This window comes from Aspergillus ruber, assembly GCF_000600275.1.
Source record: "Aspergillus ruber CBS 135680 unplaced genomic scaffold scaffold00027, whole genome shotgun sequence".
Lineage (NCBI taxonomy): Eukaryota > Fungi > Ascomycota > Eurotiomycetes > Eurotiales > Aspergillaceae > Aspergillus > Aspergillus ruber.
The window spans coordinates 103,323-129,524 of NW_024467323.1; the positions used below are offsets into that span (position 1 = coordinate 103,323).

The 26,202-nt window shown below is 50.3% G+C and overlaps 14 protein-coding genes across 14 annotated transcripts; 6 read left to right on the forward strand and 8 right to left on the reverse strand.

Annotated features, from left to right (window-relative positions):
• The first annotated feature begins 315 nt into the window (after nt 1-315).
• Nucleotides 316-1,414, forward strand: EURHEDRAFT_415462 (uncharacterized protein). Its single transcript, XM_040782693.1, has one exon. It carries the CDS (start codon nt 324-326, stop codon nt 1,341-1,343), a length of 1,020 nt encoding a protein of 339 aa, XP_040636026.1. The 5' UTR covers nt 316-323; the 3' UTR covers nt 1,344-1,414.
• Nucleotides 1,415-1,563: 149 nt separating this feature from the next.
• EURHEDRAFT_190578 (25S rRNA (uracil2843-N3)-methyltransferase) lies at nt 1,564-2,800 on the forward strand. Its single transcript, XM_040777907.1, has one exon. The coding sequence runs from the start codon at nt 1,576-1,578 to the stop codon at nt 2,758-2,760; it is 1,185 nt and encodes a 394-aa protein (XP_040636027.1). The 5' UTR covers nt 1,564-1,575; the 3' UTR covers nt 2,761-2,800.
• phb1 (prohibitin subunit PHB1) lies at nt 2,515-3,790 on the reverse strand. Its single transcript, XM_040782694.1, has 2 exons — nt 3,411-3,790; nt 2,515-3,358 (listed from the first exon to the last, which is right to left on the reverse strand). Exons 1-2 carry the CDS (start codon nt 3,732-3,734, stop codon nt 2,840-2,842), a joined length of 843 nt encoding a protein of 280 aa, XP_040636028.1. The 5' UTR covers nt 3,735-3,790; the 3' UTR covers nt 2,515-2,839.
• Nucleotides 3,791-3,918: 128 nt separating this feature from the next.
• On the forward strand, nt 3,919-4,739 carry EURHEDRAFT_415465 (ubiquinol--cytochrome-c reductase subunit 8). Its single transcript, XM_040782695.1, has 3 exons — nt 3,919-3,985; nt 4,152-4,563; nt 4,647-4,739. Exons 2-3 carry the CDS (start codon nt 4,379-4,381, stop codon nt 4,699-4,701), a joined length of 240 nt encoding a protein of 79 aa, XP_040636029.1. The 5' UTR covers nt 3,919-3,985; nt 4,152-4,378; the 3' UTR covers nt 4,702-4,739.
• Nucleotides 4,740-5,361: 622 nt separating this feature from the next.
• Nucleotides 5,362-6,529, forward strand: EURHEDRAFT_462823 (spermidine synthase; the record flags this gene model as incomplete). Its single annotated transcript, XM_040784834.1, has 4 exons — nt 5,362-5,392; nt 5,450-5,630; nt 5,691-6,076; nt 6,249-6,529. The coding sequence occupies 4 exons, from the start codon at nt 5,362-5,364 to the stop codon at nt 6,527-6,529; spliced, it is 879 nt and encodes a 292-aa protein (XP_040636030.1).
• Nucleotides 6,530-6,806: 277 nt separating this feature from the next.
• tktA (transketolase tktA) lies at nt 6,807-9,013 on the reverse strand (the record flags this gene model as incomplete). Its single annotated transcript, XM_040786582.1, has 4 exons — nt 6,807-8,284; nt 8,337-8,631; nt 8,683-8,767; nt 8,817-9,013. 4 exons carry the CDS (start codon nt 9,011-9,013, stop codon nt 6,807-6,809), a joined length of 2,055 nt encoding a protein of 684 aa, XP_040636031.1.
• A 1,555-nt stretch (nt 9,014-10,568) lies between these two features.
• EURHEDRAFT_525511 (putative cell wall proline rich protein) lies at nt 10,569-13,301 on the reverse strand (the record flags this gene model as incomplete). The annotated part of the gene is made up of 1 exon (XM_040786952.1): nt 10,569-13,301. The coding sequence occupies one exon, from the start codon at nt 13,299-13,301 to the stop codon at nt 10,569-10,571; it is 2,733 nt and encodes a 910-aa protein (XP_040636032.1).
• Nucleotides 13,302-16,267: 2,966 nt separating this feature from the next.
• On the reverse strand, nt 16,268-17,525 carry EURHEDRAFT_484984 (uncharacterized protein). The gene is made up of 2 exons (XM_040785545.1): nt 16,985-17,525; nt 16,268-16,924 (listed from the first exon to the last, which is right to left on the reverse strand). Exons 1-2 carry the CDS (start codon nt 17,370-17,372, stop codon nt 16,536-16,538), a joined length of 777 nt encoding a protein of 258 aa, XP_040636033.1. The 5' UTR covers nt 17,373-17,525; the 3' UTR covers nt 16,268-16,535.
• Nucleotides 17,526-17,654: 129 nt separating this feature from the next.
• EURHEDRAFT_415470 (serine/threonine-protein phosphatase 2A activator) lies at nt 17,655-19,143 on the forward strand. The gene has a single exon (XM_040782696.1). The coding sequence runs from the start codon at nt 17,763-17,765 to the stop codon at nt 19,053-19,055; it is 1,293 nt and encodes a 430-aa protein (XP_040636034.1). The 5' UTR covers nt 17,655-17,762; the 3' UTR covers nt 19,056-19,143.
• On the reverse strand, nt 18,861-20,769 carry EURHEDRAFT_415473 (agmatine deiminase family protein). The gene is made up of 3 exons (XM_040782697.1): nt 20,713-20,769; nt 19,119-20,611; nt 18,861-19,070 (listed from the first exon to the last, which is right to left on the reverse strand). The coding sequence occupies exon 2, from the start codon at nt 20,328-20,330 to the stop codon at nt 19,182-19,184; it is 1,149 nt and encodes a 382-aa protein (XP_040636035.1). The 5' UTR covers nt 20,331-20,611; nt 20,713-20,769; the 3' UTR covers nt 18,861-19,070; nt 19,119-19,181.
• A 14-nt stretch (nt 20,770-20,783) lies between these two features.
• EURHEDRAFT_415474 (MFS transporter) lies at nt 20,784-22,745 on the reverse strand. The gene is made up of 5 exons (XM_040782698.1): nt 22,600-22,745; nt 22,531-22,551; nt 22,427-22,484; nt 21,697-22,376; nt 20,784-21,645 (listed from the first exon to the last, which is right to left on the reverse strand). The coding sequence occupies exons 1-5, from the start codon at nt 22,696-22,698 to the stop codon at nt 20,983-20,985; spliced, it is 1,521 nt and encodes a 506-aa protein (XP_040636036.1). The 5' UTR covers nt 22,699-22,745; the 3' UTR covers nt 20,784-20,982.
• A 133-nt stretch (nt 22,746-22,878) lies between these two features.
• Nucleotides 22,879-23,604, reverse strand: EURHEDRAFT_415476 (uncharacterized protein). Its single transcript, XM_040782699.1, has one exon. The coding sequence runs from the start codon at nt 23,486-23,488 to the stop codon at nt 22,976-22,978; it is 513 nt and encodes a 170-aa protein (XP_040636037.1). The 5' UTR covers nt 23,489-23,604; the 3' UTR covers nt 22,879-22,975.
• Nucleotides 23,605-24,243: 639 nt separating this feature from the next.
• Nucleotides 24,244-24,760, forward strand: EURHEDRAFT_380156 (DUF1754-domain-containing protein; the record flags this gene model as incomplete). Its single annotated transcript, XM_040779252.1, has 3 exons — nt 24,244-24,534; nt 24,585-24,682; nt 24,739-24,760. The coding sequence occupies 3 exons, from the start codon at nt 24,244-24,246 to the stop codon at nt 24,758-24,760; spliced, it is 411 nt and encodes a 136-aa protein (XP_040636038.1).
• Nucleotides 24,761-25,362: 602 nt separating this feature from the next.
• On the reverse strand, nt 25,363-25,581 carry EURHEDRAFT_462757 (uncharacterized protein; the record flags this gene model as incomplete). Its single annotated transcript, XM_040784826.1, has 1 exon — nt 25,363-25,581. One exon carries the CDS (start codon nt 25,579-25,581, stop codon nt 25,363-25,365), a length of 219 nt encoding a protein of 72 aa, XP_040636039.1.
• Nucleotides 25,582-26,202: the final 621 nt, after the last annotated feature.

The window sequence follows — 26,202 nt, forward strand, 5'->3', positions numbered from 1 at the left end:
GCCTGAGCTGGGCTGGGCTGGGCTGAGCTGAGCTAAATGCAAATATGACTTCACGAGATGACACTTGGGTTCCTTCTGATGAAGTAACAACCAATGGAGGTATGAGCTTCGCTGCAGATTCCTCCTGGCTAAATCATAGCAAGCCACGAATCCCGCATACCCCGCTAAATGCCTAGCATTGCGCATATTAGAGGCCTAGTTTATGCGGGGGTGAGCCGCTCAGGCCACTACGGGGTGCATAGCTGAATTGGGAAACTATTTGAAGCGCCATCCCTCAAGTCCCGGGACGAGAATCTCACAATATCTTGAGCCCTACTGTCGCCATGGCCGCCCTGCCCGCAGTACACGCCGACAACGAATGGTCCCCTCTCCGCGCCATCATTGTGGGCCGAGCTGGAAAGTCATGTTTTCCTAGCGCTTCGAAAAGAATGGTTGAAGAGACCATGCCCTCTGCACACGTCCACCGTTTCCAGACCAAATCTCCTTTCTCCGAGGGCCTCATCGCCAAAGCAGAAGTCGAGTTAGATCAATTTGCCGCTATTCTGGAGAGCGAGGGCATCAAGGTATACCGGCCGCCTAAGGACATCGACTGGCTGGCCGTAGACGGCTACACGGGTGCGATGCCGCGCGATGGACTGATTAGCGTTGGAAATACCCTGATCGAAGCATGTTTCGCATGGAAATGTCGCTCACGAGAAATCGAGCTCGGCTTCGCGCCTATTCTCGATGACCTCGCGCAGGACCCCCAGGTACGCATTGTGCGACGGCCCGCGCACACCTTCGCTGATACCCTCGACAACAACGAAGGCAAATGGGCAATAAACAACAGCCGTCCCGCATTCGACACAGCCGACTTTATGCGCTTCGGCCACACCCTCATCGGCCAGTACAGTCACGTCACCAACCAAGCGGGCGTAGACTACGTACGCCAACACCTACCACCAGGCTACCAAATCGAGATTCTCGATTCCAACGACCCGCAGGCAATGCACATCGACGCAACCATCCTCCCCCTCCGCGAGGGCCTGCTCATCTACCACCCCCACAAAGTCACCGAGGATACACTGCGGCAGCATGCGGTTCTTGCGGACTGGGATCTGCGTGCTTACCCGTTTATTCCTGAAGATAGGGATGAGCCACCGTTGTATATGACTAGTTCGTGGTTGTGTCTGAATGTGTTGGTGTTGGATGGAAAAAAGGTGGTTGTTGAGGCCGGGGATGAGCGGACGGCGGGGTGGTTTGAGGAGTTGGGAATGGAGTGTATTCGGTGTCCGTTCCAGCATGTTAATAGTATTGGGGGGTCGTTTCATTGTGCGACGGTTGATCTTGTACGTGAGGCGTGATTATAGATTACATTTCTGGGCTGAGAATTCGGCATATACCACGCATTAATAGAAAAGAGTGAGATATGGCAACTTCAATATTATAGGTTGAATGTTACTAAAATAAGTCGTATTGCGTCAACAGCATCTGTCCAACTAGTCATCACTGTTAGGGTTGAATATACATACTAGAACCAAACCCGCCTCGGCCCCGCAAAACTCCTTCAATTCCAACATCCGCGCGCCAGCAAAAATGCCACCCCGACCCAGCACCAAAAAGCCCAATTCAAATCCATTGAAAAAAAAAGGCCCAGAAAACAAGTTCCAACGCCAACAACAACCGCAGCAGCATTCAAAAGAAGAAGAAACCCCCTTCGACAACCCCACCAACACAATCCCCCTCAGCCTCCAACAGCTCCTCCTCAACGTCTTTCAGTCTGCCCTTGTTCCTAATACCTCTACTTCTCAAGATGGGAAACAAGATGCAAGCCAAAGGGATGCGATCGAAGATGAAGGACAATTGGACGTGAAACCGCTCATCCAGACGATAAAATCGCACCTCTACAACCGCGACTTTGACTCTGCGTTTACAGATGCGAATGAGGAGTTACTGCGCGCGTATGCGCTGCGATGGAGCGCGAGTCGGACACTTGGGTATGCGGGTGTTTTCAAGGCTGTGCTAGGTATTCTATCTGGAGATAAGGAAAGGAGAGGTGCTGGTGGGCAGATTGTGTGTATTGGGGGTGGTGCTGGGGCGGAGATTGTGGCGTTGGCGGGGGTTTGGAGGGATATTGTCGCTTTACCCACAGACGATATGAATGGAGAAGAGGGAGAAGGAGAGGGAGAGGGGAGGATGGAGTTGAAGGTAACGGCGGTCGATATCGCGGATTGGTCTGGTGTTATTAGGAGGTTGGATGGTGCGATTCGGTCGTCGAAGGTGTCTGGGTCGAAAAGACATCCTGCGCCGTTGTTACCGGATGGTAAACGGGATAAGTTCAGTGTTACGTTCCAGAAAGCGGATGTGCTTTCTCTTCCTGAAGGAGAGCTGAAATCACTCTACGGCCAGGGAACGGTCATGGTAACGCTCATGTTCACTCTGAATGAACTCTTTTCCACGTCCATGGCAAAGGCGACTGCCTTCTTGCTACGCACGACCGACGTCGTTGAGCCGGGGACACTGCTTCTTGTTGTGGACAGCCCCGGGAGTTATTCCAGTTTGTCGCTGGGCAAGTCGGAAGAAAAGGTGGAACGGAAGTATCCGATGAAGTTCCTGCTGGACCATACACTGTTATCTGTTGCAGAGGGCAAATGGGAAAAGGTGCTGTCGCAGGACTCAAGATGGTGGCGGAGAGATGCAGCACGGTTACGGTACGAAGTTGGCGAAGGGGCTGGGCTGGAGGATATGAGATTTCAGGTCCATCTTTATAAAAGATTGTAGACGTATTAAGATATGGAGATGCATGCTATTGCTACAGGTAGTTCATCTGAACGTAAACATAACACAATTTTTTAACCCATTAACCCCTCAATCCCAACAACATGCTCGTGCTCTTTCCACCCTCCTTACCCTCACCACCGGGCAAGTAAGTAACGTTCGGATTAGTCGACAGCGTATTCGCAATTTCCTTGCTCGCATCAATCCTCCGAATCTCAATCAGCCCACTTCCAGCCTTAGCCACCGCCTTGCTAATAATATCCGCACTCTCGGCTTCACCCTCCGCACGGATGACGTTCGCCTGCCGCTCCTGTTCAGCCCGCTCGACGATGAACCGCGCCCGCTCAGCGTCCTGCTGGGCAATCTGCTTCTGCTCGACGGCGCGAGTGAACTCCTTTCCGAAGGTCATGTGGGTAATCGAGACATCTTCGAGAGCGATGTTGAATTGCGAGGCGCGCTTCATGAGGTCCGTCCGGATCCGGTTGGAGACGGCTTCACGTTGGGTGATAAGTTCGGCGGCGTCGAACTGGGCGACGATGGCTTTGAGGACTTCGTTGCCGATGGAGGGGAGTACACGTTCGTCATAATCGGTGCCGTAGGACTGACTTGTCAGCCCATCATCATTTTTAACTGATTTCGGGGAGGGGTTTTACCTGGTAGATCGTCGGCAGCTTGGGAACATCAGGCCGGTGCAAAACTCTCAGCGTTAAGCTAACCATCTGCAAATCCTTACTCCCCGTCGTCGTCGAGATGTTGCGCGGCTTCGTGCGGACATCGTAGATAATGGCTCTCTGCAGCCACGGGACTAGAAGATGCGTGCCCTCGTTGACCACTGTCTCCTGCACTCCCGACAATCGGTCAAAGATGACTGCTCGGGTTCCGCCGCGGACATCGTACAGCGAGGAGTTGACGATAGCCGCACCCGTGGCGACGGGGATGGCTAGACGGTAGAGGTTTTGTAGGGCGTTTGCAGCCATTGTGTGCGTTGGTGCGAGTGAAGGTGGGAGGAGGTGGTGGTGGTATATTATTTTACTGGAGAATGAAGTGATGTCGGACCTTTCGCAGTGTCCCGATGCGGACTAGCGCGGGTTGTCCAAACCTCCCAACTTCACCCGACCGCGATCTCTCTTTCTGCTCTACAACTCTTGCGCTGTACTACATCCTTCTTTCCCTGTGCTGTAATTACAATCGTCACAATGGTTGGCACTGCTGACGTTAAGAACGGAACGTGAGTTTTCTTTTCTCTGTATCTTTTACATTGCTTGCGCTGTGTTGATTCAAGGGCTCCGGCACCAATGAACAGCCGCTATTTATAAGCCTTTTTGAAAAAGACGATATGGACATTCTAATTGTGTTATATGACTGTCCTGATGCTGACATTTCGTCCTCTACAGTTACATTGGCCCCTGGGGTGCCCTTGGTACGTTAATCTAGCTTCATCATGATTCCCATACCTCCGGACCAGCCAAACTCATAACCCGAAATTCCCAATGAATCACGAGCTGTTCCTTGATGGATTTATCCCTTATTCAGTCTCCAACATGCGACATATGATACCCGATACATACAATACCACATGCATTGCCACATACAACATCCCAAGTCAGCATACTAATCTGACATGACAGGCTGCCCTACCCCCCAGCGGATCGCCACCTACTCCCTCTCTGCCAACCGCCAGAGACCTCTTGCCGGTGCTTTCCACAGCGCCATCTTTAACACCTTCCGTCGTTTCCGTCACCAGGTTCTCTACGTGGCTCCTCCGTTCCTGATCGCTTATGCCACCATGAACTGGGCTGTTGAGAGGTACGCCCTGTCCCTGTGCCCAGATTTCCTTCAACGAAAAATTGGGGATTGCGGGGATTGGTTTTTAATGCTAACGACATTAGGAATGAGTACCTCAACTCGAAGCCTGGCCGTCTCCTCGAGGGTGGTGACGAGTAAATGCGTTGATATATGAGGTATACCGTGTGAGGGTATTTAGGGGACGGGAATTGCATTGTACAGTACCTACTAGAACGCAATCGAGTCTTGGGATCTTACTTTCTTCCTTTCCGTTATGTTTCCTCTGCGGTTTATTATTCCGGAGTCGCAGCCTCGGGCACTTCAATCGGCCCAATCAGCGTCGAGAGATTAGCCATTGGAATGGTGCGAAGAATGCGATTTCAGGGCCTATTAATGCGATTGGTATCTGTATTCTGCTATGTATTTGCTTATCTAAGGGGTGTGGCATAGCTGAGTGCGCATTGTACGGAGTAGAGAGTAGTAGTATGTATTACAGAACAGGAGCATATTTTTTTTGTGTCACTGGCCAATTGACCGAAGTGTCATATGAAAATGTTCAATTCAGTCAATTCACGCATGTTTCTTTATATGAGACTATTTAAGACTATAGTGACTACGTAGTAGTAGAGAACCATACCACCATACACCAGACCCCACCCCCACCGGCGGAAAACTCTTCGCTTTTCCTCCGCGTCTTTTTTCCCTCTTTTTATGCGCTACTCTCCCTCCTCTCTCTTTTCTTCTCTTCGACTTTGCAGTTTCCCTCTTCGTCCTCGTCTTTCTTCCCCTTTTCAATACGGTCTCCTATCTACTCCCAAAATGAGCGAAATCACCCACCCCACCATCCAGAGTACCCCACCTCTCATACTACCTTTACTCTAGCAACGAGAATGCTGATAATGAATAGATGGCTGGTTCTCCGAACAGTCCGGCATGTGGCCTGGCCAGGCCATGAACCTCAAGGTCAACCAGATCCTGTACCACGAGAAATCCAAGTACCAGGATGTTCTTGTCTTCGAGAGCAGCGATTACGGCACCGTCCTTGTGCTCGACAATGTCATCCAGTGCACTGAGCGTGATGAGTTCTCGTGCGTTCCCTCTCCTTGTCCCCGCATATGTCTGAAATGCAGAGTGTTGATAAAGAGCAGGTACCAAGAAATGATCACCCACCTCGCCATGAACGCCCACCCCAACCCCAAGAAAGTCCTTGTCATCGGCGGCGGCGACGGCGGTGTCCTCCGCGAAGTCGTCAAGCACGAGTCTGTCGAGGAGGCTATCCTCTGCGACATCGACGAGGCTGTCGTCCGCGTCTCCAAGAAGTACCTCCCTGGTATGAGCATTGGCTTCCAGCACCCGAACGTGGGCGTCCACATTGGTGACGGCTTCGAGTTCCTCAAGAACCGCCAGAATGAGTTTGATGTTATCATCACTGATAGCTCGGACCCGGAGGGCCCCGCGGAGAGTCTTTTCCAGAAGCCGTACTTTGAGTTGTTGAGGGATGCGTTGAGAGATGGGGGTGTCATCACCACGCAAGGTTGTTCGTCGCCTTTCTTTTTGTCTACACCTTTTCCCTTTCTTTCAATCCTCCCCAAGTCATGATCCACACCTATCTTTGCGATCAAGAAAGCTAACCTATCCCGCGCAAAAACCACCCCGACCTTTCCCCCTGGAAAGCTCGGCTGGTTGACGCATTTCACACCATACAGCCGAAAACCAATGGCTGCACCTCTCGCTCATCACCGACCTGCGCAAGGCCTGCAAGGAGGTCTTCCCCGTCGCCGAATACGCCTACACCACCATCCCCACCTACCCGTCGGGCCAGATTGGATTCATGGTGTGCTGCAAGGACCCCGAGCGCAATGTGCGCGAGCCTATTCGGTCTTGGTCGCGTGAGGAGGAGGAGCGTTTGTGCCGGTACTACAACTCGGATATTCACCGGGCTGCGTTTGTGCTGCCGAACTTTGCGCGGAAGGCTTTGCAGTCATAAACTGCTTTCTTTGCATTGCTGAAGAATGAATGGATGGACATAGATGACTGACGGATGGATGATAAAATGCTTATTTTTGCAATTGATGTTGATACCTGGATCATGATTTCCATAAACTACGGTACAGTAGGCAATTTGTATGAGATAAAGAATCGTATTTTAGTTCATCCTCTAGATCTTGGATGATATCAAGTTTCATAAATCACTAGATCCGCATTTTACCATAACCCATTAAATAGAAACAACATAACAAAGAAAAGACATCAACATGCTAACTCTACAGAATCTGCTGGAAAGCACGGTTGATAGGCGAGCGCACAGAGTGACCCTTGTAGAAGTCAATGGTGGCAAGAGCACGCTTGCTAATGCCCTCAGGGGTGAACTCGAACTTCTCGTACACCTGCTTGTAAGGGGCAGAGGCACCGAAGCGGTTGAGACCGAACTGCTCGTGCGAGTAGCGCTCCCAGCCCATGGTCGAGGCGGCCTCGATGGAGAGGACGGGGATGTTGTCGGGGAGAACCTGGAGCTTGTACTCCTTGGGCTGAGCGTCAAAGACCTCGAAGCAAGGAATAGAGACGACACGGGCAATGACACCGTGCTTCTCCTTGAGAGAGGTGGCAGCGTCGATGGCGATGCTGACCTCGGAACCGGTGGAGATCAGAGTGACAGCAGCATTGGGGGCGTCGACGGCGACGTAGGCACCCTTGATGGCGGACTCGATGGTCGAGTTCTCCAGCTGGGGCAGGTTCTGACGGGTGAGGGCGAGGATGGAGGGGGTGTGCTTGGAGGTCAGAGCCATGTAGTAGGCAGCGCTGGTCTCGTTGCCGTCGGCGGGACGCCAGACCATGCAGTTGGGGAGGGCACGGAAGTGGGTGAGGGTCTCGATGGGCTGGTGAGTGGGACCGTCCTCACCCAGACCGATGGAGTCGTGGGTAGCGACGTGGATGACACGGACGCGAGAGAGAGCGGAGAGACGGACGGCACCGGCGGCGTAGGAGACGAAGTTCAGGAAGGTACCGGAGGCGGGGATGACGGTACCGTAGGCAGCAAGACCGTTCATGACGGCAGCCATGGCGTGCTCACGGACACCGTAGCGGAGGTAGCGGCCGGACCACTCACCAATACCGTACTCAGGGGGCTGGAAGTCGACGGCGTTCTTCCAGCGGGTGTTGTTGGAGCCAGTCAGATCAGCAGAGCCGGAGACGAGCTCGGGGACGACGTCGTGGATCTTCTCGAGGACAGTCTCGCTCAGCTTACGAGAGGCAATAGCAGCGTCGCTGGGCTGGTAGGTGGGGAGGCTCTTCTCCCAACCCTCGGGGAGCTTGCCAGAGAGACGGCGGACGAGGTCATCGTGCTGGGCCTTGTGCTCAGAAGAGTACTTCTGGAGAAGCTGGTTCCACTCCTGCTCCTTGGCAGCACCCTCGGCGGCGTGCTGGTGGTAGAGGTCGTAGACCTGCTGGGGAACGACGAAGCTCTCCTCAGGGTTGAACCCGAAGAGCGACTTGACACCCTGGCAGTCGTCGGCCTTGAGAGGGTTACCGTGGACACCACCGGTACCCTGGAGCTTGGAACCGAAACCAATGGTGGTGGTGAGCTTGATGACGGAGGGCTTGTCAGTGACCTGCTGGCACTCGCGGATGGCAGCCTCGATGGCCTCAAGGTCGTTGTCACCGTCCTTGACGTGGACGGTGTGCCAGCCGTAGGCCTCGTAACGCTTCATGACATCCTCGGTGAAAGCACACTTAGTGTCACCGTCTACTCAATTAGCACATTTCCTTTTTCCAGCGGGAATAATGAGGGTACATACCAATGGAGATACCGTTGTCATCGTAGATGGTAATGAGGTTACCAAGCTTCAAGTGACCGGCCATAGAGGCAGCTTCGCTGGCAACACCCTCCATAGCACAGCCATCACCGAAGAAGCAGTAGGTGTAGTTGTTGAAGAGGTCATAGCCGGGCTTGTTGAATGTACCAGCAGCCTGAGCCTGGGCAATGGCAAGACCAACGGCGTTGGCGAAACCCTGACCGAGAGGACCAGTGGTGACCTCAATACCGGGGGTGTCGTGAGCTTCGGGGTGACCGGGAGTCTTGCTGTCAAGTTGCTGCAGTAGTCAGCACAGTTATTCGGTGAACTGGATTAGATAGTAACGTACACGGAAGTTCTTCAGGTCATCCATGGAAAGCTCGTAGCCGAAGAGGTGGAGAAGAGCATATTGGAGCATGCAGCCGTGACCGTTGCTGATATCGTTAGCCACCATTACATTTATTCAAAATCAAGGGAACGTACGAGAGAACGAAACGATCCCGGTTAGCCCAGTCAGGGTTCTTGGGGTTGAAGTTCATGAACTTGTTGAAGAGGACGTGGGAAACGGGGGCCATGCCCATAGGGGCACCGGGGTGGCCCGAGTTGGCCTTGAAGGTGGCATCGACCGCAAGGGTACGGATGGTGTTGATGGCCAATTGGTCAACTTCGGAGTACGGCATGATGGCGGCTGAAGATTGTTAGCTGAGAGGTGACGGAGAGAGAGGGAAGGGAGTTGATGGTTGAGGATAGAGGGGGATATGGAGGATTGTATCAGAATGACAACAGAGGGGCAACATACTTGTTCCTTGGGATCACCGCTTAAAAAGAATTGACAGCCACAGAAACAATTGCAGCTGATCTCAAAGAAAGAAAAGAGGATGAAGAGAAGAAATATAAGAGAAAAGAAAAAAGAGAGAAGAGAGTGAAAAAGCGATGAGGGGTCCGAAGGCGGTGGTGGTTACTAAGTGGGGGATGATGTCGGTGGGGCTTCACCGGTGTGCAGCATAATACCGGAGTACATAGCACCTGTATGGAGTGCTACATACTACGATGCTGGACAGAGGGATATATGAGATTGAGATAGTCTATTATTGATTGATTGTGATTGTATGCCACGGCAACGCTATGTTGTATGTTCAGCATGTTCTACACTGATATCGCCCATGACAGTTTGCCGTTTACGGCAATTGACTTCATTTACATCCGCCGATGGTCCAAAAACATTGAAATGATATCCTGGTTTAACATCCGAAATCCCGGCATATAGAATAGATCATTATAAGGCCTCTCGCTTCTGGACATAGCACCACGAGCACATATCGGAGACTTAACTGAAGTGATGCGGAGTTCCCTTTTCCGATGTCTTCTGTCAAACAGTCGCCGACATCTCCGTTCCGGAGGACGTTGCTCCGCGACAGGCCGGCTTGACTAAGCAAGCGATTGTGAGAGTGAGAGAAATGGAAGAGAATAATGGGAGAGAAAATACTAGGGATTTAGAAAAGAACAGCAGCATGGACACACAAGAATCGATCAGCAGGACATGTGCAGTCCTGCCATCGGATTCACCATTCACGGCAATCCGATGTATGCCTCAGGCATATAAAGATCATCCGAGACGGATAAAATCTCCCGTCATATATATTTACCGACGTTTTGCCAGAACATCCGAGTCAATCGCTGTAGCGTGCAATGCTGATTCATTATCAAGGCAAATCTAGATTGAAATATACCAGACTAACGCATCCAATTCATCAGAATGCCCTCACTATCTCTAATAGGTAGTATCTCGCAGTCGGGTCAAATTGACAATGGTAGAATGAAAATAAGAGAAAAGAAAAAGTCCGTCCTCTAAATGAAAGAAAGTAAAGAAAGTAAAATGGTTGCACAATGCTAGCCGCCAAAAGAAAGTAGAGAAAAAGAGTAGAAATGTAAAGAAGGCTCAATAATCGCATCCAATGGATCAATAACCAGACATTAACGAGAGACAAGAAAATATGAAAGATAGGACAAGCTCATATCTTTACGCTTGCTAAAAACGTTCCCAGAAAAAGAAATTCGTAAGTTTTCTCAACCAAAATGATGTCAAGATCGAAGAAAAGTCAGAACAGTCGACAAGATGCCGCAGCTCCTTGGATGAGAAGGAAGACTATGTACAAGTGTGTAGAAGGTGTCGAAGCCAAATGATGAAAAACCGTAAGCGGACATGCGATGGTGGATGTTATTAGATTATGTAGGTCATTGGTCGGTATCCCCGTGATGCTTTTCCTTGTCTTTCGTTCTCCAGAAATGCTTGAGACGACCTATCCCCCGGCCTTTCTTTTTGCCCTTTTCAGGCGCATCCCCGGGGGGTTTCTCCTCGTAGCTCAGTTTGCTCCGTTCGTTGGCATGAGGGCCAACGACAAGCTTGGATAAGCTGGCAAGACTGGATCTCTTCGCAGCATGTGATGCGCTGGAGCGACGATGCACAGCCGCGGAAAACGACGCTGCGCGATCCGAGGAGCCACGGCGAGGGAAAAAGGTAGCAGAAAATCGTTGCAAGGGATTCGTGGAGGTCGAAGTACTGCTCGTCAAGGATGGTACATCCTCAACTGACCCATGGGGAAACTCTGCCGACATATTATTATAAGGTGGTATAAAAAAGGTGCGGTCCATAGTTGAAGGTGTCGTAACTGAGCGTGGACCATCAGGCGGCGAGTTGGTGAACACAGGGGATGGGAACCCCGAGGTCGGTTGGGAAGAGCCACCGTTAAGCGAGAACGGGGGAATATTAGGACCCAAATCAAGGGGGGATGTCGATGGCCGTTTATCGGCAGGTAAGAAGCGAGGCGAGACATCAGGACTGGGGGGAGCCGGCGCCCGGCTGTGTTGCCAGCCTTCCTGCCTGATAACATCAACAGGAGTGCGCGGCGGGTTCGCGAACGGGTTTCTGGCGCCATGTACTTGCTCCGCAACTCTTTCTTGTTCAAAGCGCTCATTGTCAAGGTTGTTCCACAGAGGTGCAGCAATCTGAGCCGGTGCATTCCCCTGAATCCCCAGGCCCTCTGCACGAGGTCCTTCCTCTTCTGCAGGCTGTCGTGTGAGCGTATCAGAGCTGTCCTTGTCACTAGTTGACGGTGCATCGTAGATAACCGAGCCCGCCTGAGATACTCGTCGCTCCTCCTCTAGGGAGGGTTCACTCGTGGCAGCCAAGAAGGCATCCTCTTCCTCCTCGTAAAAGACGTCGGGGTTTTCCAAGGTAGAGCTACCGGTTAACCGATGGTTACCAAGGGCATTGCGGTCAAAAGGTGGCATCTCCGGAGCACTCTCCGTACGACGATGGTAACGCATTTCGGGACCAATGAATTCACCACGTCGTCCGCCGCTGTACATGCGCTTCGTTGCAGCGGAAAAGCTACTAGGAGCAGTCTGCCCAGCACGCATGTCAGGAGTATTGAAGGGGCCAAGCGCTGCATCCAGATCAATGACCGGGGTTAGCGTATCATCTGCAAGACCTTGCTCATAGAAGCTCCTTGGCTTCCACGAACCATCGAGCGATGGCGTAGGCTGTGGTACCCCGGTATCAGTGGGAGGAGGGTTCGGCGATGTTTCAATGTTCGTGGGTGCCCGAAGGACGACCATGTTATCATCGTCAAAGTCCACATCCAAACCCGAACCTAATTCCGAGTTTGTCCTGGTGAGGGCAGGCGGTGCAGGGTTGTTGTCCTCCTCGGATTCCTTCTTCGATGGATTCCGCTTGCCCTTTCCACGCGTCAGAATGGAGCCAGCCCACGACCGCACCTTCTTCTTCCTCGTCTTTGACTTGGATTTCTTTTTCGAGGATTGCTCTGCGAATTCTTCATGGGTTTCAGCAGAGGTGTCTGAGTCATCATCGGAGGAAGAGCGTCCGGACAAATCTGTCAAATGAGCATCTTCGTTGGCGTGGTTCTTTTTCTTCAAAGCAACATCCAGCAATCCAGAGGATAAACTCTTGTGCCGCGTATGACTGGCGGACAATAGGGGTCGTTTCGATTGCGTGCCATTGCCGGTTGTGCCGCTGCTGCTCTGGTCAAACAACCACGACGCATCAGCAGTTTTCGGTCTAACACGGGGCTTCTCGTCGTTGGATGGTGATATCTCAATGGCTGGAGGTCCACTATTCCTAGTAGTCTGTTCCAGGTGAATTCCAGGCGTGCTTCCGGGTGTCTCCACTGGTACGGCTGGAGAGGGGAGCTGCTCAGGAGCAAGGAAGCCACTGGGAGCCGGGAGGTTAGGTTGGGATGCAGATGTTTCACCAGTAGGGGATGCCGGAGGTGAGCGTCGAGGCAGGCTTGTAGCTGAATGAGACATGGGCCGTGGGATCTCCTCGAAGGTGGGATTATCCCGCTTCCTATCCGCGGGGACAACAGGAGCGCTACCAAGGGCGGGTTGGGTATTCAATGCGTTGGAAATGGCGGTAAGATCAACACTGGATATAGCGGCTGAGCGACGATGGGCGTGACGGCTACGCTTTCCCGGACCACCGGCACTGAATCCTGGCCCCGGCGCAGGGAGTTTCTCTGGACATTGCAGGGGATTCTCATCCTTTGTCTGATTCGTCTCAGCCACTGGTGGGGTCACCAGACGATCACCACCCACAAATTCACTAGGACGTCGACGGTGCCCGGTTGGTCTGCTTGTCGGTGGGCCAGTCGGAGAGTGTTGTGGTGACGGTTGAGACGCCTGGACGGAACCCGGGTTGAAAGAGAATGCGGGAAGCGATGGAGGAGTACGAATGCCCCGAGATTCCAGAACCGCAGGGGATGTCGATGGAGGAATGTTATTGGAATGATCCGGATCGCGTGCCGGGAAAACGAACTGAGGGTTAGGGAGCGGGCTCGACATGCTCAAATTGCGACGGGAGTGTCTGTGGAAAACCGGATGGGAAGATGAATGGAAATCCTGGGAAAGCATGGTGGAATGAGACTGCGGAGGCAAGGATATGGACGCCATGGTGGCAGTGAATACGGCGACACAATTCCGACCCCGTGATGGACAAGGCTCACACGCACGGGGACCTCCAGACCAAAGTGACTTTCCAGCAGAAGGGGAGGGAACGGAAAGCCCGGAAATGTCTGGAGGTCTTCAAAATTGCAGAAAAACCATTGAACGTCCACCGGGAGAATTCCTGGGATGGACCTGGCTGTATTCCCTCCTCTCCGGCAAGATCGATCAACAATCCAAACCAACCAGCTGGGGGTAGTCCGGATAAGGAATCCAATGGGTTGATGGGCGAATTTCCAAGGAATTAGTTATTCTATTGGCGAGAAGCGTAGGGATAGATAAGAAAGCAAGAGCGTAAGTATATAGAGTGAGAGCTGTTGGAACCGGCCAGTGTTTGTTTCCTTTTGTTTTTTTTTTTTTTTTTGTTATTTCTTTTTCTTTCCAAGGCACACGAATCAGGAGATTGAGTTTTCTAAGGAGCGGACGGCCACAAAATGGACCAGAATAAAAAGAAAAAAAGAAGAAAGCGAAGTGAATAAAAAGCGGACGGAGAAAGGAAGAAAGAAGCGAAGAAAGTTGAGAAAAGGTCGAGATAAAAAAAAAAAAAAAAAAAGAGAGGAAGAGGAAGTAAAAGAGAGAGGGAGAGAGGAGAGAGGAATGGAGGAGAGGAAGAGTCGAGGAGAAGAGAGGAGCCTGTGAATACAATACCGTTGCCGTGTATTTACTGGTATCACTGTGTTACTAGTGTCAGCCATAGGGCCCACCCCCATGATTCATCATCTGGTTCACGGTATATCACTGGCTATTACTGGAGGTGGACCGCCAAGGCCACCGGCGGTTGGTGCTCGGATCGGCGATGCGGAGTATTTTATCAGGTACCATACGTACAAATACTGTTGAGTAAGTACCTGCATGTACTTATAAGCGTACTTGTTACTGTAGTGCTATTATAGATTTCGAGTAGAGTTAATGGCTATGCACTATTATACAATGAAGTTATGGCATGCTAGGTATATGCACTATGGACATATAACAGGCACGGACAGGTCCTGACATCATGACGACCATAGAGTGTCGGGCTTAATCTGCGATCCCCCAATTAACTTGAGCTGTTCCATGGTTGACTATTTTTCTCGAACAGCGGTTTCCTCCATGACGATATACAAGTATGTACTTTGTATTACTGTCGCCTCTCGTATACTAGAATAAGTAACTATCTATACAGTACTTGCAGAGTAGTACTTGTAGGAGACCATGTTGATGCAATTACCCTTGCATACAAGGCCATCAATAACGCCAAATACATGTGCATACAGACGGAGCCCACGACTTGGCAGAAACACTGCAAGACAACTGCAAGGCGAGGCATTATCCCATCATCGCAGGTGTCAAATAGAAGTCTCACTGGTATCATGTCTAACTCACTGTCTCTTTTGTCTTCCGTTATTGTACTAATGCTTTGTGCTATATGGAAAAATACGAGTATGAACAGAGCTGAAAATAGATGATCGACTAGCAATAATAATACGCAATAATACGATGCCTGTAATCTGGCTGCATCCAACCCAAAACGGTGAAACACATGGCTCGTTCGCCCCCTGCAGTGAGGGATATCGTCCAATCAGGCTGCGGGATTCCTGTACCTGAGCTCTTAATCTGATGGCAAAATTTATGCATGGCACCTGGTCTGTGCTGTGTATACAAAAAAAGAATAAAGATTCGTTCGGAGTATAGAGCGCAATATATGCGGAGTATTAAGGAATAACTATTCAGATAAAGGGCTATTTATTCCTCAAACACTATGCTGTCATGTCTATAAATTAATTTTGCGCATTAAGCGCCGACTTGCAATCAAGAATTCAGGCAGCGCTACAGAGTTGGATACTCCATACTACGACCAGTTCCTTCGACGATCCGGGGAGCTCCCAGATTTGAGGCGTGCTAATGTCCCTGACCACATCTTGTTCTGCCATAGTCGGCCAATGCTAGTCATGCAAGTCGAGTCTTGACTCGAGCGGACAGGTCTACGGTCCATTGAACACACGGTCTGCTATCTATCCTGACCGCGGTTGAAACGTAGGATTGCGCTATGAGACGATTGAAAAGTTCGCCATGGGCACTGCCCCGTGTTTGAAGTCTGTTTGGGGCTTCGGCCCGTCTGATCGTTGAGACGGAATTCGGAGTTTCGTTATTTCCCGCGCCAGTCGGGTTGGTGCATGCCCCTTTTTCAAGTCACCGCAAATTTTGACTCGTCGTTTCTGTTTAGAGCATCGGCTTTGTTGCTGCCGCTATAAAGCTCTATATTATTGGATAACTTTGTATTGCACTCAACGAGGCTCCGAGGACTCTACCGGTAAGCGCCGGAGTCACCGGCGCCTATCAGCACAGAATGCATGCCATTCAACTGCGCCTATGACAGCCACACATAGTCCACCATAGTGCACACAATCTCGTACTATCGGCAATAGAAGCGCCGAATCACACCAGCAACCAGCTGTCAATAACGTTAAGTGATCGAAACAAGGGCCAGCTGTTTGACTGACCCCTTGGTCCGTTTGACTGCGAAAAACAGTTACAAGGGTAGAATATTCCTTCTCTCATCCCCCACTCATTCTATCCCTCTTTGACACATTCCACTCAGACCAATTGTGTCCATTCCTGTCATGTCCATACCTCCGTGATTCTGCACAGAGGCCTTGAGTCTATTTCTATTATTTATTGTAACCTGCAGTCTTGAAATGACGGACTATTGATACCACTAACTGTATTGAGGCAAGCGAAATTTGGATCCCCATCGGAGCATTTTGATTGGCTAGTTGCTACTGATGCCTGCCTCGTACTCGTACTTTACGTACTGGATACGAATGTTGGTGCCTGAGGGTACACGTTCACTGGTACTTGTATGCTGGACAAGTCCTGTGATTGAGAATACCATTCGTTGTGAAGGAGGGAGGAATGCCAAGGGGGGGGGGTCCACCTTTGTATGAACGACACCTCATTTGCGATTGTGCAGGTCTCGTCAAGGCCAGGACAGCGTATCCTAAATCTGAAGTGACAACGTCTATCTAGCATCGCTGATACTACACTTGATTCCGGAAGATTAGCATTTATGTATCGTAGGCTCAACCCATGCAAGTATATTCATGCATCGCTATACACCATCAACGCCTATACAATAATGCCCGAAAGTCGTCATCTCCTGGCGACAACCAAATAAAGCAGATAATGTACACAAATCTGAAATCACGTCTCCACAGCCCCCGGAGCAACCGCCAGTATCACCACCAACGCAGCAATTATTAAAGCCGCTGCCACAAACGCAATCAAGATCACACTGCCACGGCTAGCTGGGAACTTCCCCCGGACAATCCAATACTGACTCTCGGCAAACCGATGAAATCCGACAAAAAGAATCAAAATGGCGACTGCGATAAATGTAGTCCCAAGAGGTTTTCCAAGATTCCGGAGGCGTTTAGTCGCGCTTTCTATCTGCAATTGGTCCAAAGAAGACGAAGAATCCGTTCCATTTTGGTTTAGGTTACCAGCATTGCTCAGACGGAAAAGCTGAGTGACTGCAATACCAATAGAGGCAAACGCCAGCGAAGTCCGCAGCCAGGCCAGAAATGTGCGTTCTAGTTCTCGTTAGTCATATATTGACTCGATAAAGCAAACGACTAGCATTTTGGACACACCTAATGCAAGGTGATCGCGAGCCACACTGCCCTTATTCTCCAGTTCCATGCTGCCATATCGATTGGCCAACTGAATGTACCAAGGCCGCTGGTGATTTTCCCCGTCGCCAAGAACCATAGAAACACCATTAGGTCCCTCATCTTGAGGCTGAGATGAGTCCCTTGACTTTCCCCGAATGGTCCCCGATGCTGATCCCCGGCTCCTCATCTCCTCTGTAGACTGGTAGTCCGGGCGTGTTGAATTTGAGTTAATAGGCGTATTCTCGCTGACTGCACCTTCCTCGCCCAACCTGGATTGGTTCTGCTTTGTGTGTGTAGAATGTGAAGAAGATGACGATCGACGCGAGGGTTCTCTAGGTTTAGATGCTGACAGATTGGACGTCTCCATAGCGGCGGCGTGTTTATTCAATAGTGGCAGACCTCGGCAACCTGGAATCCCTTGCCGGCGGTAGTCGAAATTAAGCTTTTGTTTTCTTTCACTTTCTGTTGAGTTATACCTAGTCCTTCTCTTTACTTGTCAAGCGAATACGACAGGAAACACATCTCTATTCTTATTATCAGCCTTGAAAGAGCTATGCTGGTCTAGCCGAATCGGGCAGTATGCTGATCACATGTTCGATATGACCTAGCCCCTTGTGGTTAGCCCATACGCTAATCCTTATTGGGACATGGCATCATAATCCTGCAACGGCAGGCGGTGAAGGTCCTCATTGTTGTCCCATCCCAAAGGTACTGCTTTGCCATCAATTCATCAAGACGCTTCAACAGACATCTCGAAATGGCATCAGATGTGGCTAATATGAACTCCGGGTCAACGACCAAAATTGACCTATCCAAGAAATTATCCGAACTACGTAATACCCGCCGCAAGTCCAACGCCCTCCCCTCTTCCTCTTCATCCTCCAAAGAGCCCGCACCAGTGACCCCTCCTCTCCCTTCGCCGCCAGACCTATCATCTCATGAGTATTCCCGTCCTATACGTCGAATCCTCTCGCATAAGGATCATGAATTGTTTGTTTCCTCGCCGACATATTCTCTCGTTCTTGCGTTCATATTCGGATTGTCGGATTCGGTACGCGGACGTGCGGTTACTGAGTTCAGTGGCAAGCTGGCCTCCCCTTCCGTCTCGACTGTTTTATCTGTCGTGGAACGCATGAAAATTTTGGTGGAACAACATCCGGCGCTAGATCAGGGTGGATCGAGATTCGGAAACCCTGCATTCCGGAATCTGTTCGATGATGTGACTGCGCAGAGTGCATCGTGGCACAAGGACATTCTGGGACTGCAGGATGATGCAGCGGTCGATGAAATCAAGACATACTTGATTCACTCCCTGGGATCGCGGGACCGGTTGGATTATGGGTCTGGGCATGAATTGAACTTCATGATGTGGTTGCTGTGCCTTCGTCAGGTGGGACTCATCGCACTGGCTGACTTCCCGGTCATCGTGTTCCGGGTTTATATCGATTATATGCACCTGATGCGACAGGTTCAGAGCACTTATTATCTTGAGCCTGCAGGATCGCACGGTGTTTGGGGTCTCGATGACTACCATTTTCTTCCTTTCCTATTTGGGGCTGCACAGCTCGTGAGCCATCCATACATCACGCCATTGGGTATCCATAATACGGCAGTTTTGGACGAGGAAGGAGACAAGTATATCTATTTGGACCAAGTGCGGTGGGTAGACAGTGTGAAAACTGTGAAAGGACTACGGTGGCACAGCCCCATGTTGGACGACATCTCTGGCGCCCGAAACTGGTTCAAGGTAGAAAGCGGAATGAAGAAAATGCTTGTCAAAGAAGTTCTTGGAAAACTTCCCATTATGCAACACTTCTTATTCGGCAGTCTTCTCCCTGCAGCTCCGGGCATGGGAGAGGGAGCTGACGAGTTGGAGGAGGCTCATGACCATGGACCTGAGTGCGGAGATGGTCATGCCCATCCCAACCACGCGCACGACAACTTTGGCGGTGATTGCTGTGGTATTAAGGTACCGAGTACCATCGCAGCCGGAGCAGAGATGCGAAGACGCATGGGAGGAACAGGTTTACGCCCGATTCCATTCGATTAAATCTACAATTCTATGGTCCGTATGAATGATACCTTATGTTCATAATGCATCTAACGTAGACAGGAATTCAAAACATGTTGCAATTTAGACCTATCTTGAACCGCAGGCATCTCGTACTGCATACATCTAGTCCTTCTTGACAGCAGGAACCTGCTGAGTGGTACAATGAATGACACCCCCGGTAATGGGAATGGCATGCATATACACCTGTCGCACCTCACGGTCCGGCATAGCAGCCTGAATAACATCCCTCGCCTTCGAATCATAAGGCTCGACCCCAAACTTGGGAATGACAACGCCCCCATTGCAGAAATAAAAGTTGATATAACTGCACACCACCTCCTCATAATCGTCATTCTTCGGCACCTCATCCCCATTAACCTCGTCAACGGGGATAATCTTCAACTTCCGCCCCTTCGCATCAGTCTCGTTCTTCAACGTAGTCAGGACCTCATGCGACACATCCAACCACTCCTGATCGGAATCCGGATGATGGCGCGACCAAAGCACTACCCCAGGCCGAATAAACCTCACTTCCGCATCAAGATGCGCATCCGTGATGTCCATATTCTTCCGTCCAGGACACCAAATAATCTTCTCCACACCCAGCAACCTCTTCAACTCCCCCTCAATATCCACCTTGCTCATCCCTGGATTCCGCGGCTCATCAATCATACAACTCTCTGAGATAATCAGCGTCCCATCCCCATCAACCACAAAAGCCCCCCCCTCCGCCTTAATCCTCGGCACAACCCGTCTCACCGGCTTCGGATCAACATCCCCCTCAATAACTCTTCTCGCAAACAACGTATTCTCCTCCAGCTCTTCCGTGCTTGGTGTCGGCCAATTCAACCCATAGTCATTCCCATTCGACACATCCCACGGTCTCTTCTCTCCCCACTCGTTGAAATCAAAACTAATTGCAAACCGCTCCCTGGGGAACCGCCCCGACGCATCGTGCACATACACGGGACCCGTGTCCCGCACCCAGCAGTGGTTAATCGCAATTGGAATGATACTGACCCGTTCCTGGAGGTTGGGCGGAACGATCTCGGAGACGTATTTCTGGGCGAGGGGAATGTCGTCTGGACGCGTGTAGAGGCGGACGGGCTCGAAGTGGGCAATGGCGGCGGCGAGGCCGGTGATTTCGGCGCAGCTTGGTTCGTAGTAGGGGGGTGGGACAGAGACTAGGGAGGGAAAGCCGAGAATGGTAGCTTCATGGGGTTCGGATTCGGCGGGAAAGATGAAGTTGCCGTCTGTAATGGGTTCAGCCATGGTGGTGGTGTCGTCGTTGGTATTGAGTTGCGGTTGTAGTTGTAGTGCTGTTATGGATTGCTAGTGTGGACCTTTGTCTGTTTGTATCCCGAGGCGACGGTTGCATATATACATATATATATATACATCTTCTCTGAGTCGTCCTGAGGCAATTACTCCAGATGCTCCATGTTCGCTGGCCTGTGTCACTATTCAGCCAGCATCATTCTGAGGCTTATGGTTGTACATAAACTTAACCGGCTGCCTAGAAGACACGACATGAATATCCAAATGTAGATGCTCTTAGCGAAAAACCTCAGCACCAGCACTACAGGCGGTAGAATGGTGTGGGGGGGGGGAAAGACATGCCTTCAGCCTAGAAGGAATGCGTTGTCCTGCTTACCCCAGATTATGACGAAGTCCATAGCACGGAGCACAGAGGCCTTGACCGGTCAGCTGTGCGTATTGATTGTAGTGCAATGCAGTATCATTGTGAAAATCACGAATAGCTATACTACGTGTAATGCAAACTTAATATATAAAATGCAAATCTTTCCCTTCCTGGCCGTTTTCGCACCATTCTCTAGCCCAATTCGAGATCCATCGGGTTCACATCAGCCTCCGTGGTGTCATATCCTTGCCCTGGTGATATTTTAAGAAAGATATCACACAATCACCGTCCTCCCTCCAATAGAGGCTCTCGCTGTCCCGCATCCCGTTCTTCATCGCCATAATTGGTATCGATATCGGAACCGGCACTGGAGGCACCAGCACCACTCAAAAACACCATTGGCCCGGCCGTAACAGCAGTCAATAACCCCAACGACCACGCCATAGCCGACCACCCAAACCGATCACTCAGAAACCCACCCACCATAGGCCCCAGCATAAGACCCGCAAAGCTCGCCATGACCTGTAAGCTGAATGCCTGTGCCACGGCACCCTTCTCGCCAAAGATGCCTGGGTTGCGCGCTTCCATGCTGTCGACGACTAGTTGGGTTTCGAGGAAGAGGGCGGGTTGGGCGAGGTCAGTGGCGAGACCGGCGAGGGTTACTAGGGTCGGGAGGAGGATTTTATGGGAAAGGACGTTGTTTTGGACGAATTGGAGGCTGAGGAGAACTGGGGTTGCGGTTGTGAAGCTGAGGATGGCCATTATGCGGACGCCGTAGCGATCTGTTAGGTTTCCTGAATATATGTTAGTATGTAATAGACATGGAAAGGAATGGGACTTACCGAACACTGGGTCAAAGAGCGCCGGAATCGCGAGTAAAAGGAAGACGATTCCTCCTTCGAAAGGGCCCCATCCAAATGTCTTCTCCACGAAACTAACCAATGTCTATACTAGCTTCAGTATGTAGCAGAATCCAAAGTTAGAAGTAAAGCCTACCGCGTCAAAAGAAGCCGTGACAATTCCCTCTGCCATAAAAGCCCACAACGTGATCAACATCCGTGGTTGTTTTAACAGCGTCAAGATAGCAAAGCCTCCCTTGCTTCCGGATTGAGGTACAGCATCCTCGATCTGAGCTCGGGGAAACGATGCATAACCATTTCGAGACACCTCCATAATATCATCATTGTCGCCGCCATCAGCAGGTGAATCAGCCGGCTTGACCAGCCGGTCCACCGCTCGCTTCTCAATAACCACCACCCGCAATACCAAATCGACAGCAATCATGGCAAACGCCAGAGCACACACGGCATAGTACCCACCAGCATAATATACCAACCCAGCCAGCGGTGGTCCCGAGATAATACCAATCATACTAGCTGTCCCCAAGTATCCCAGTATTTCTCCCAGATGTTCCTTATCGACCACATCCACGACGAGGGCTAGTCCTGCTACATTAACCATACCAGCAGCACCACCCTGTAGGAGTCTCCCAACTATAAACCCCGTCATAGACCGCGAAACTGTGAGGAATATCATAGATATAGTGAGGAGGAGCAAGCCGACGAGGAAGGGGAATTGGCGTGATCGAGAGACGTCGACGAAGTAACCGAAGAGAGGGCTGGTTATGAAGGCTGTGCCAGATTCGCAGATTAGGAGGACGCTCGTCCAGAAAACCTCTGTCAGGTGTTAGCTGAAACTTGTATTATGCAGAATCGATTGTTCTCACTCTCCTCATCTGGAACACCTGCGCGAGTTACGATGGCCGTGGGCATGATGGGGACAATCTGTAGATCAGCGTTGTGTTTATCCTACGTTTTCAACAATACATACCATGCCGTACATGAACATGTCCTATTCAGTTAGCCACATTGTCTCGAGAATGTCCAGAAAGGTACCTACCATCAACATGGCCAGCGAAACCACAATGACAATGAAGCTCTGCGACGAGCGGAGCTGCCACTGCCATGGCTCATGTTTTCTGGACTTGAATGGAGTCATGTTCAACAGTCTAAAATTTTAAATAAGAGTGAAGTACCTAAAATGATATCGTAGGTATTAGTAGCAGTGAAATCCCTTGAGGTTAAAGATGATAACCATCATGTGATTATGCTTATATAGAAATAAATTCTCCATTATTCAGCATCTCTATTCTACTAAAAAATGCCTGTCAGCCCAAATATCCATATTCCCTTTCTAGCTCAGTCCAGCTGAGCACACATTGACCCTCTGTACAACACGAAGTTCTAATCTGGGACTGTCCTCACTTTACAGCTTACTATACACCGACCTCCCCGCCAACCAAATGTCTACACAAGACACACAAGTCAGCTAGATTCCCAATATCCAAAGGGAAAGCCAAAGCGACGTTTCGATTTAAAAAAGGAAAATCCCCACCCCGATAATCATTAACCATCACCGCCGGCGATGTCAAGGGCTTTCGATTCCCATTCCTCACCTTATCCTGCACATTGCACAACTCCTCGAAGAGATAATAATCAGCCAACTCGACCAACTCCTCTCCATCATCGCACATCCAACCCTGTCCATTCGACGCCGTCGGACACCGCGACAGACTCCCGTATGTGAGGTCGACGATCACGTCGCTATCCGCGAGGGTTGGGTGTGGTTTTGTTAGGTCATTTTTCTCGTAGAGAGTAAATGTTCCTTGGCCGTGGGTTACAGCTAGGAGGGCGGCTTCGAGGAGTCGGAGGAGGTCTAGAGAGGTGTTCACTCGGCCGCGGAAGTGGGTTTGGATGTGGAGATAGAGGGCTTTTAAAAAGAAGGGCATTGTTTGCCTGTTAGGGTTGAGTTTGGTGGGAGAGCCATGGGGACGTAGGGTTTATAGATGGGTGTGTGTATGTGGAATAGAAATATGGTTTGTATTTATACTCTAGAGGCTGTCACTCTATCATGGTGTCAGAGAATAAAAAAATATTTCCGCTTCGTCATGATATGACAATGGGCCGTTGTTCACTGCCGCTGGATGTGAGAGACGAGCGAAAGACTACGTCTTGGTTGCTTTGCACCGGTCAAGCCTAGCATCTTCCTTTTGCTAGGGGCCTTGTAAGTCTATACTTTATCCAGCAGGGGTTGAATGACCAAAGTAAATTGCAATTCCATCCTTGTTGTTGTCTCCGACATTGACCTGTGTGTCTATTATTGCTAAAAACAGCTGTCAATTTAATCACAGCACAAAAGCAGATTCAGTAGTGAATGCAGCTATCTGGTAAATACTCCAACAGAGTACCATTCTTCGCAAAAGATCCCCCTAGAAATTCAGTGAGACCTGGAAGTATAACCCAATCCGGTTAGCGCCGCCTCCAATTAAGGAAAATCACGTGTCCTCAACCGCGGAACGGCTCGTCTCGAGCAACTCTTCAAGCAAACTACCCCATACATACGAACAGACAAGAATCTAAATACACCCAATCACATCTCCTGTAATAATCACAGAAAATCAGAAAAAAGCAACCTCCAAATCTTTTTGCTTTGTAAATCCCCCCACGTCCAGCGCAAAACCGATTTTCAGACAAAAAACTCAAAATGCCCCCGGGGGACGAATACTCAGCCGGCGGAGGCGGCAAACTCAAACTCAAAGGCAGCAAAGTGAACGACGGTCGGGTGGAGAAGAAGAAGGCGAAGAAGGCGAAGAAGAAGGAGAAGGAGGCTTCTTCCGGTGGTGAGGTTGTTCCGACAGAGGGAACTACGCCGGAGGGTGGTGGCGAGAAGAGCAGAGAAGATGAGTATGGATCGGAAACGGGGACGGGGACGGGGACGGTTGGTGTTGGGAAGACTGAGACGGAGAGGAAGTATGAGGAGATTCGGAGGAAGAGGGTATGTTTCTGTTTTTGACCTATATTTGACCGGTGCTAATTGACAAATAGATGCAAGAACGACTGAGGCGCGATGGGTTTAAGACACACAAAGAGCGGGTTGAAGAGTTAAACAAGTATCTCAGCGGATTGACTGAACACCATGATATGTATGTCTTATTTTGTCCAACACTAATCTATGGATTGGTAGCTAACGACGTCTTAGGCCGAAAATTGGTCCCGGTTGAGATGGATGTGTTTGCGCAATTTTGTTGGGCGATTTCGTTTGTTGTGGAGTTTCTTTGGTTTGGTCTTGTGCAATCGTGAATGAATACTTTTGAAGTTGCACACTTTAACCAGTCGTGAACTGAAATACGTCTCCCGAGACATGAAAACAGGCGGACAAGCAAGGGTTACGTCTACAGCAGATCATCCGGCTTCCTGGAATGGGCGGTTACACGATCTTGACTACAGCAGTACAGTAGTAATGATGAGCGGATAGAGTGTGAAATCATACTACTCAGTTGATACTAGATTGCTGTGATAAAGTATTGATTCAAAATAGAACAGTATCAAACTCCCCATATAATAACGCCATGCGTGTAATACCCCGGGAAATAAAAGTTAATAGACAGATAACGAGAAACCACCCCAACCCAAAATCATTGTAAACCATGTCGCTCCGAAACGAGACACCACCTTAAACGAAAAAGGGAGCCATCGCAGAAAAAAGTTTGTAAATAACACTGCGCTAATTCAACGTCGGATAAAAATGGCAAGTAAATGCAATCGAAATGCGCCGAGATTGTCGTTGCGCCGAGATTGTTGTAGTAGTGTGGAGACCATCCCGTCATACACCCTTGATAACCTGTGTACGCTCGCTGTTCAACTTATCGGCATTGCGGGCGTGGGACTCCTTCTTGCAGTCTTCCAGACCGGAGCAGGCATGGGCTTCGAGCATGCGATGTTTGGAGCAGAAGTGGCCGCTGCAGAAGCTGCAGTCTCCGACAATGCGCTGAGCTTGTTCCTTACACTCCTTGAAGGAGCATCTGGGCTTGCGAGGAGGCATTATGTGTTGAGTTGCTCTCGGTGGCGAGACGGGAGAGAGGAGGGAGAGAGGTGGTGAAGTAGTGAGCGCCAGCTGGTGCGGAGGCGATAAGACGATCCAGTTCGTGAGGAGAGGTGGAAGATTAAGGGATTCAAGCCCACCAGGAGAAAGAGGATTATTTGAAGAGTCGTTATTGTAGAGAGGGATGTAAGACAGGTCCTGGTCAGGAGGAGACAGAAGAGTCAAGGAATGGAGGAGGATCAGGAGAGAGTATCAGGAGGACGGGTGCGGTGAGATAGACGAAAGGGAGCCCCAACTCTATATACTCTGGCAACCCGATGATCGGAAGCAACGGGAAGGCAAAAGAAAGGAGGCGACAATGAAAGAGAAAAAAATTTGCAGGCAGAAGAACAAGAATGGAAAGTCAATTGAAAGTGGCAGTGAAGGAAAAGAAGAAAAGAAAGAAAAACAGCCACGGTTCGGATCCGACAGGGAAGATATATAGTGGTACGTAGTATGAAGCCGCTGAGTCACAGCGCCCATCTCCAATTTCCAGTTCCCAGCGTGGAGGCAACTTTGCTTATCTAAGGCGGACCATCGAAGCTTCGAGTTTTTTTGGGCATTTATTGGGGCTTACAGGGA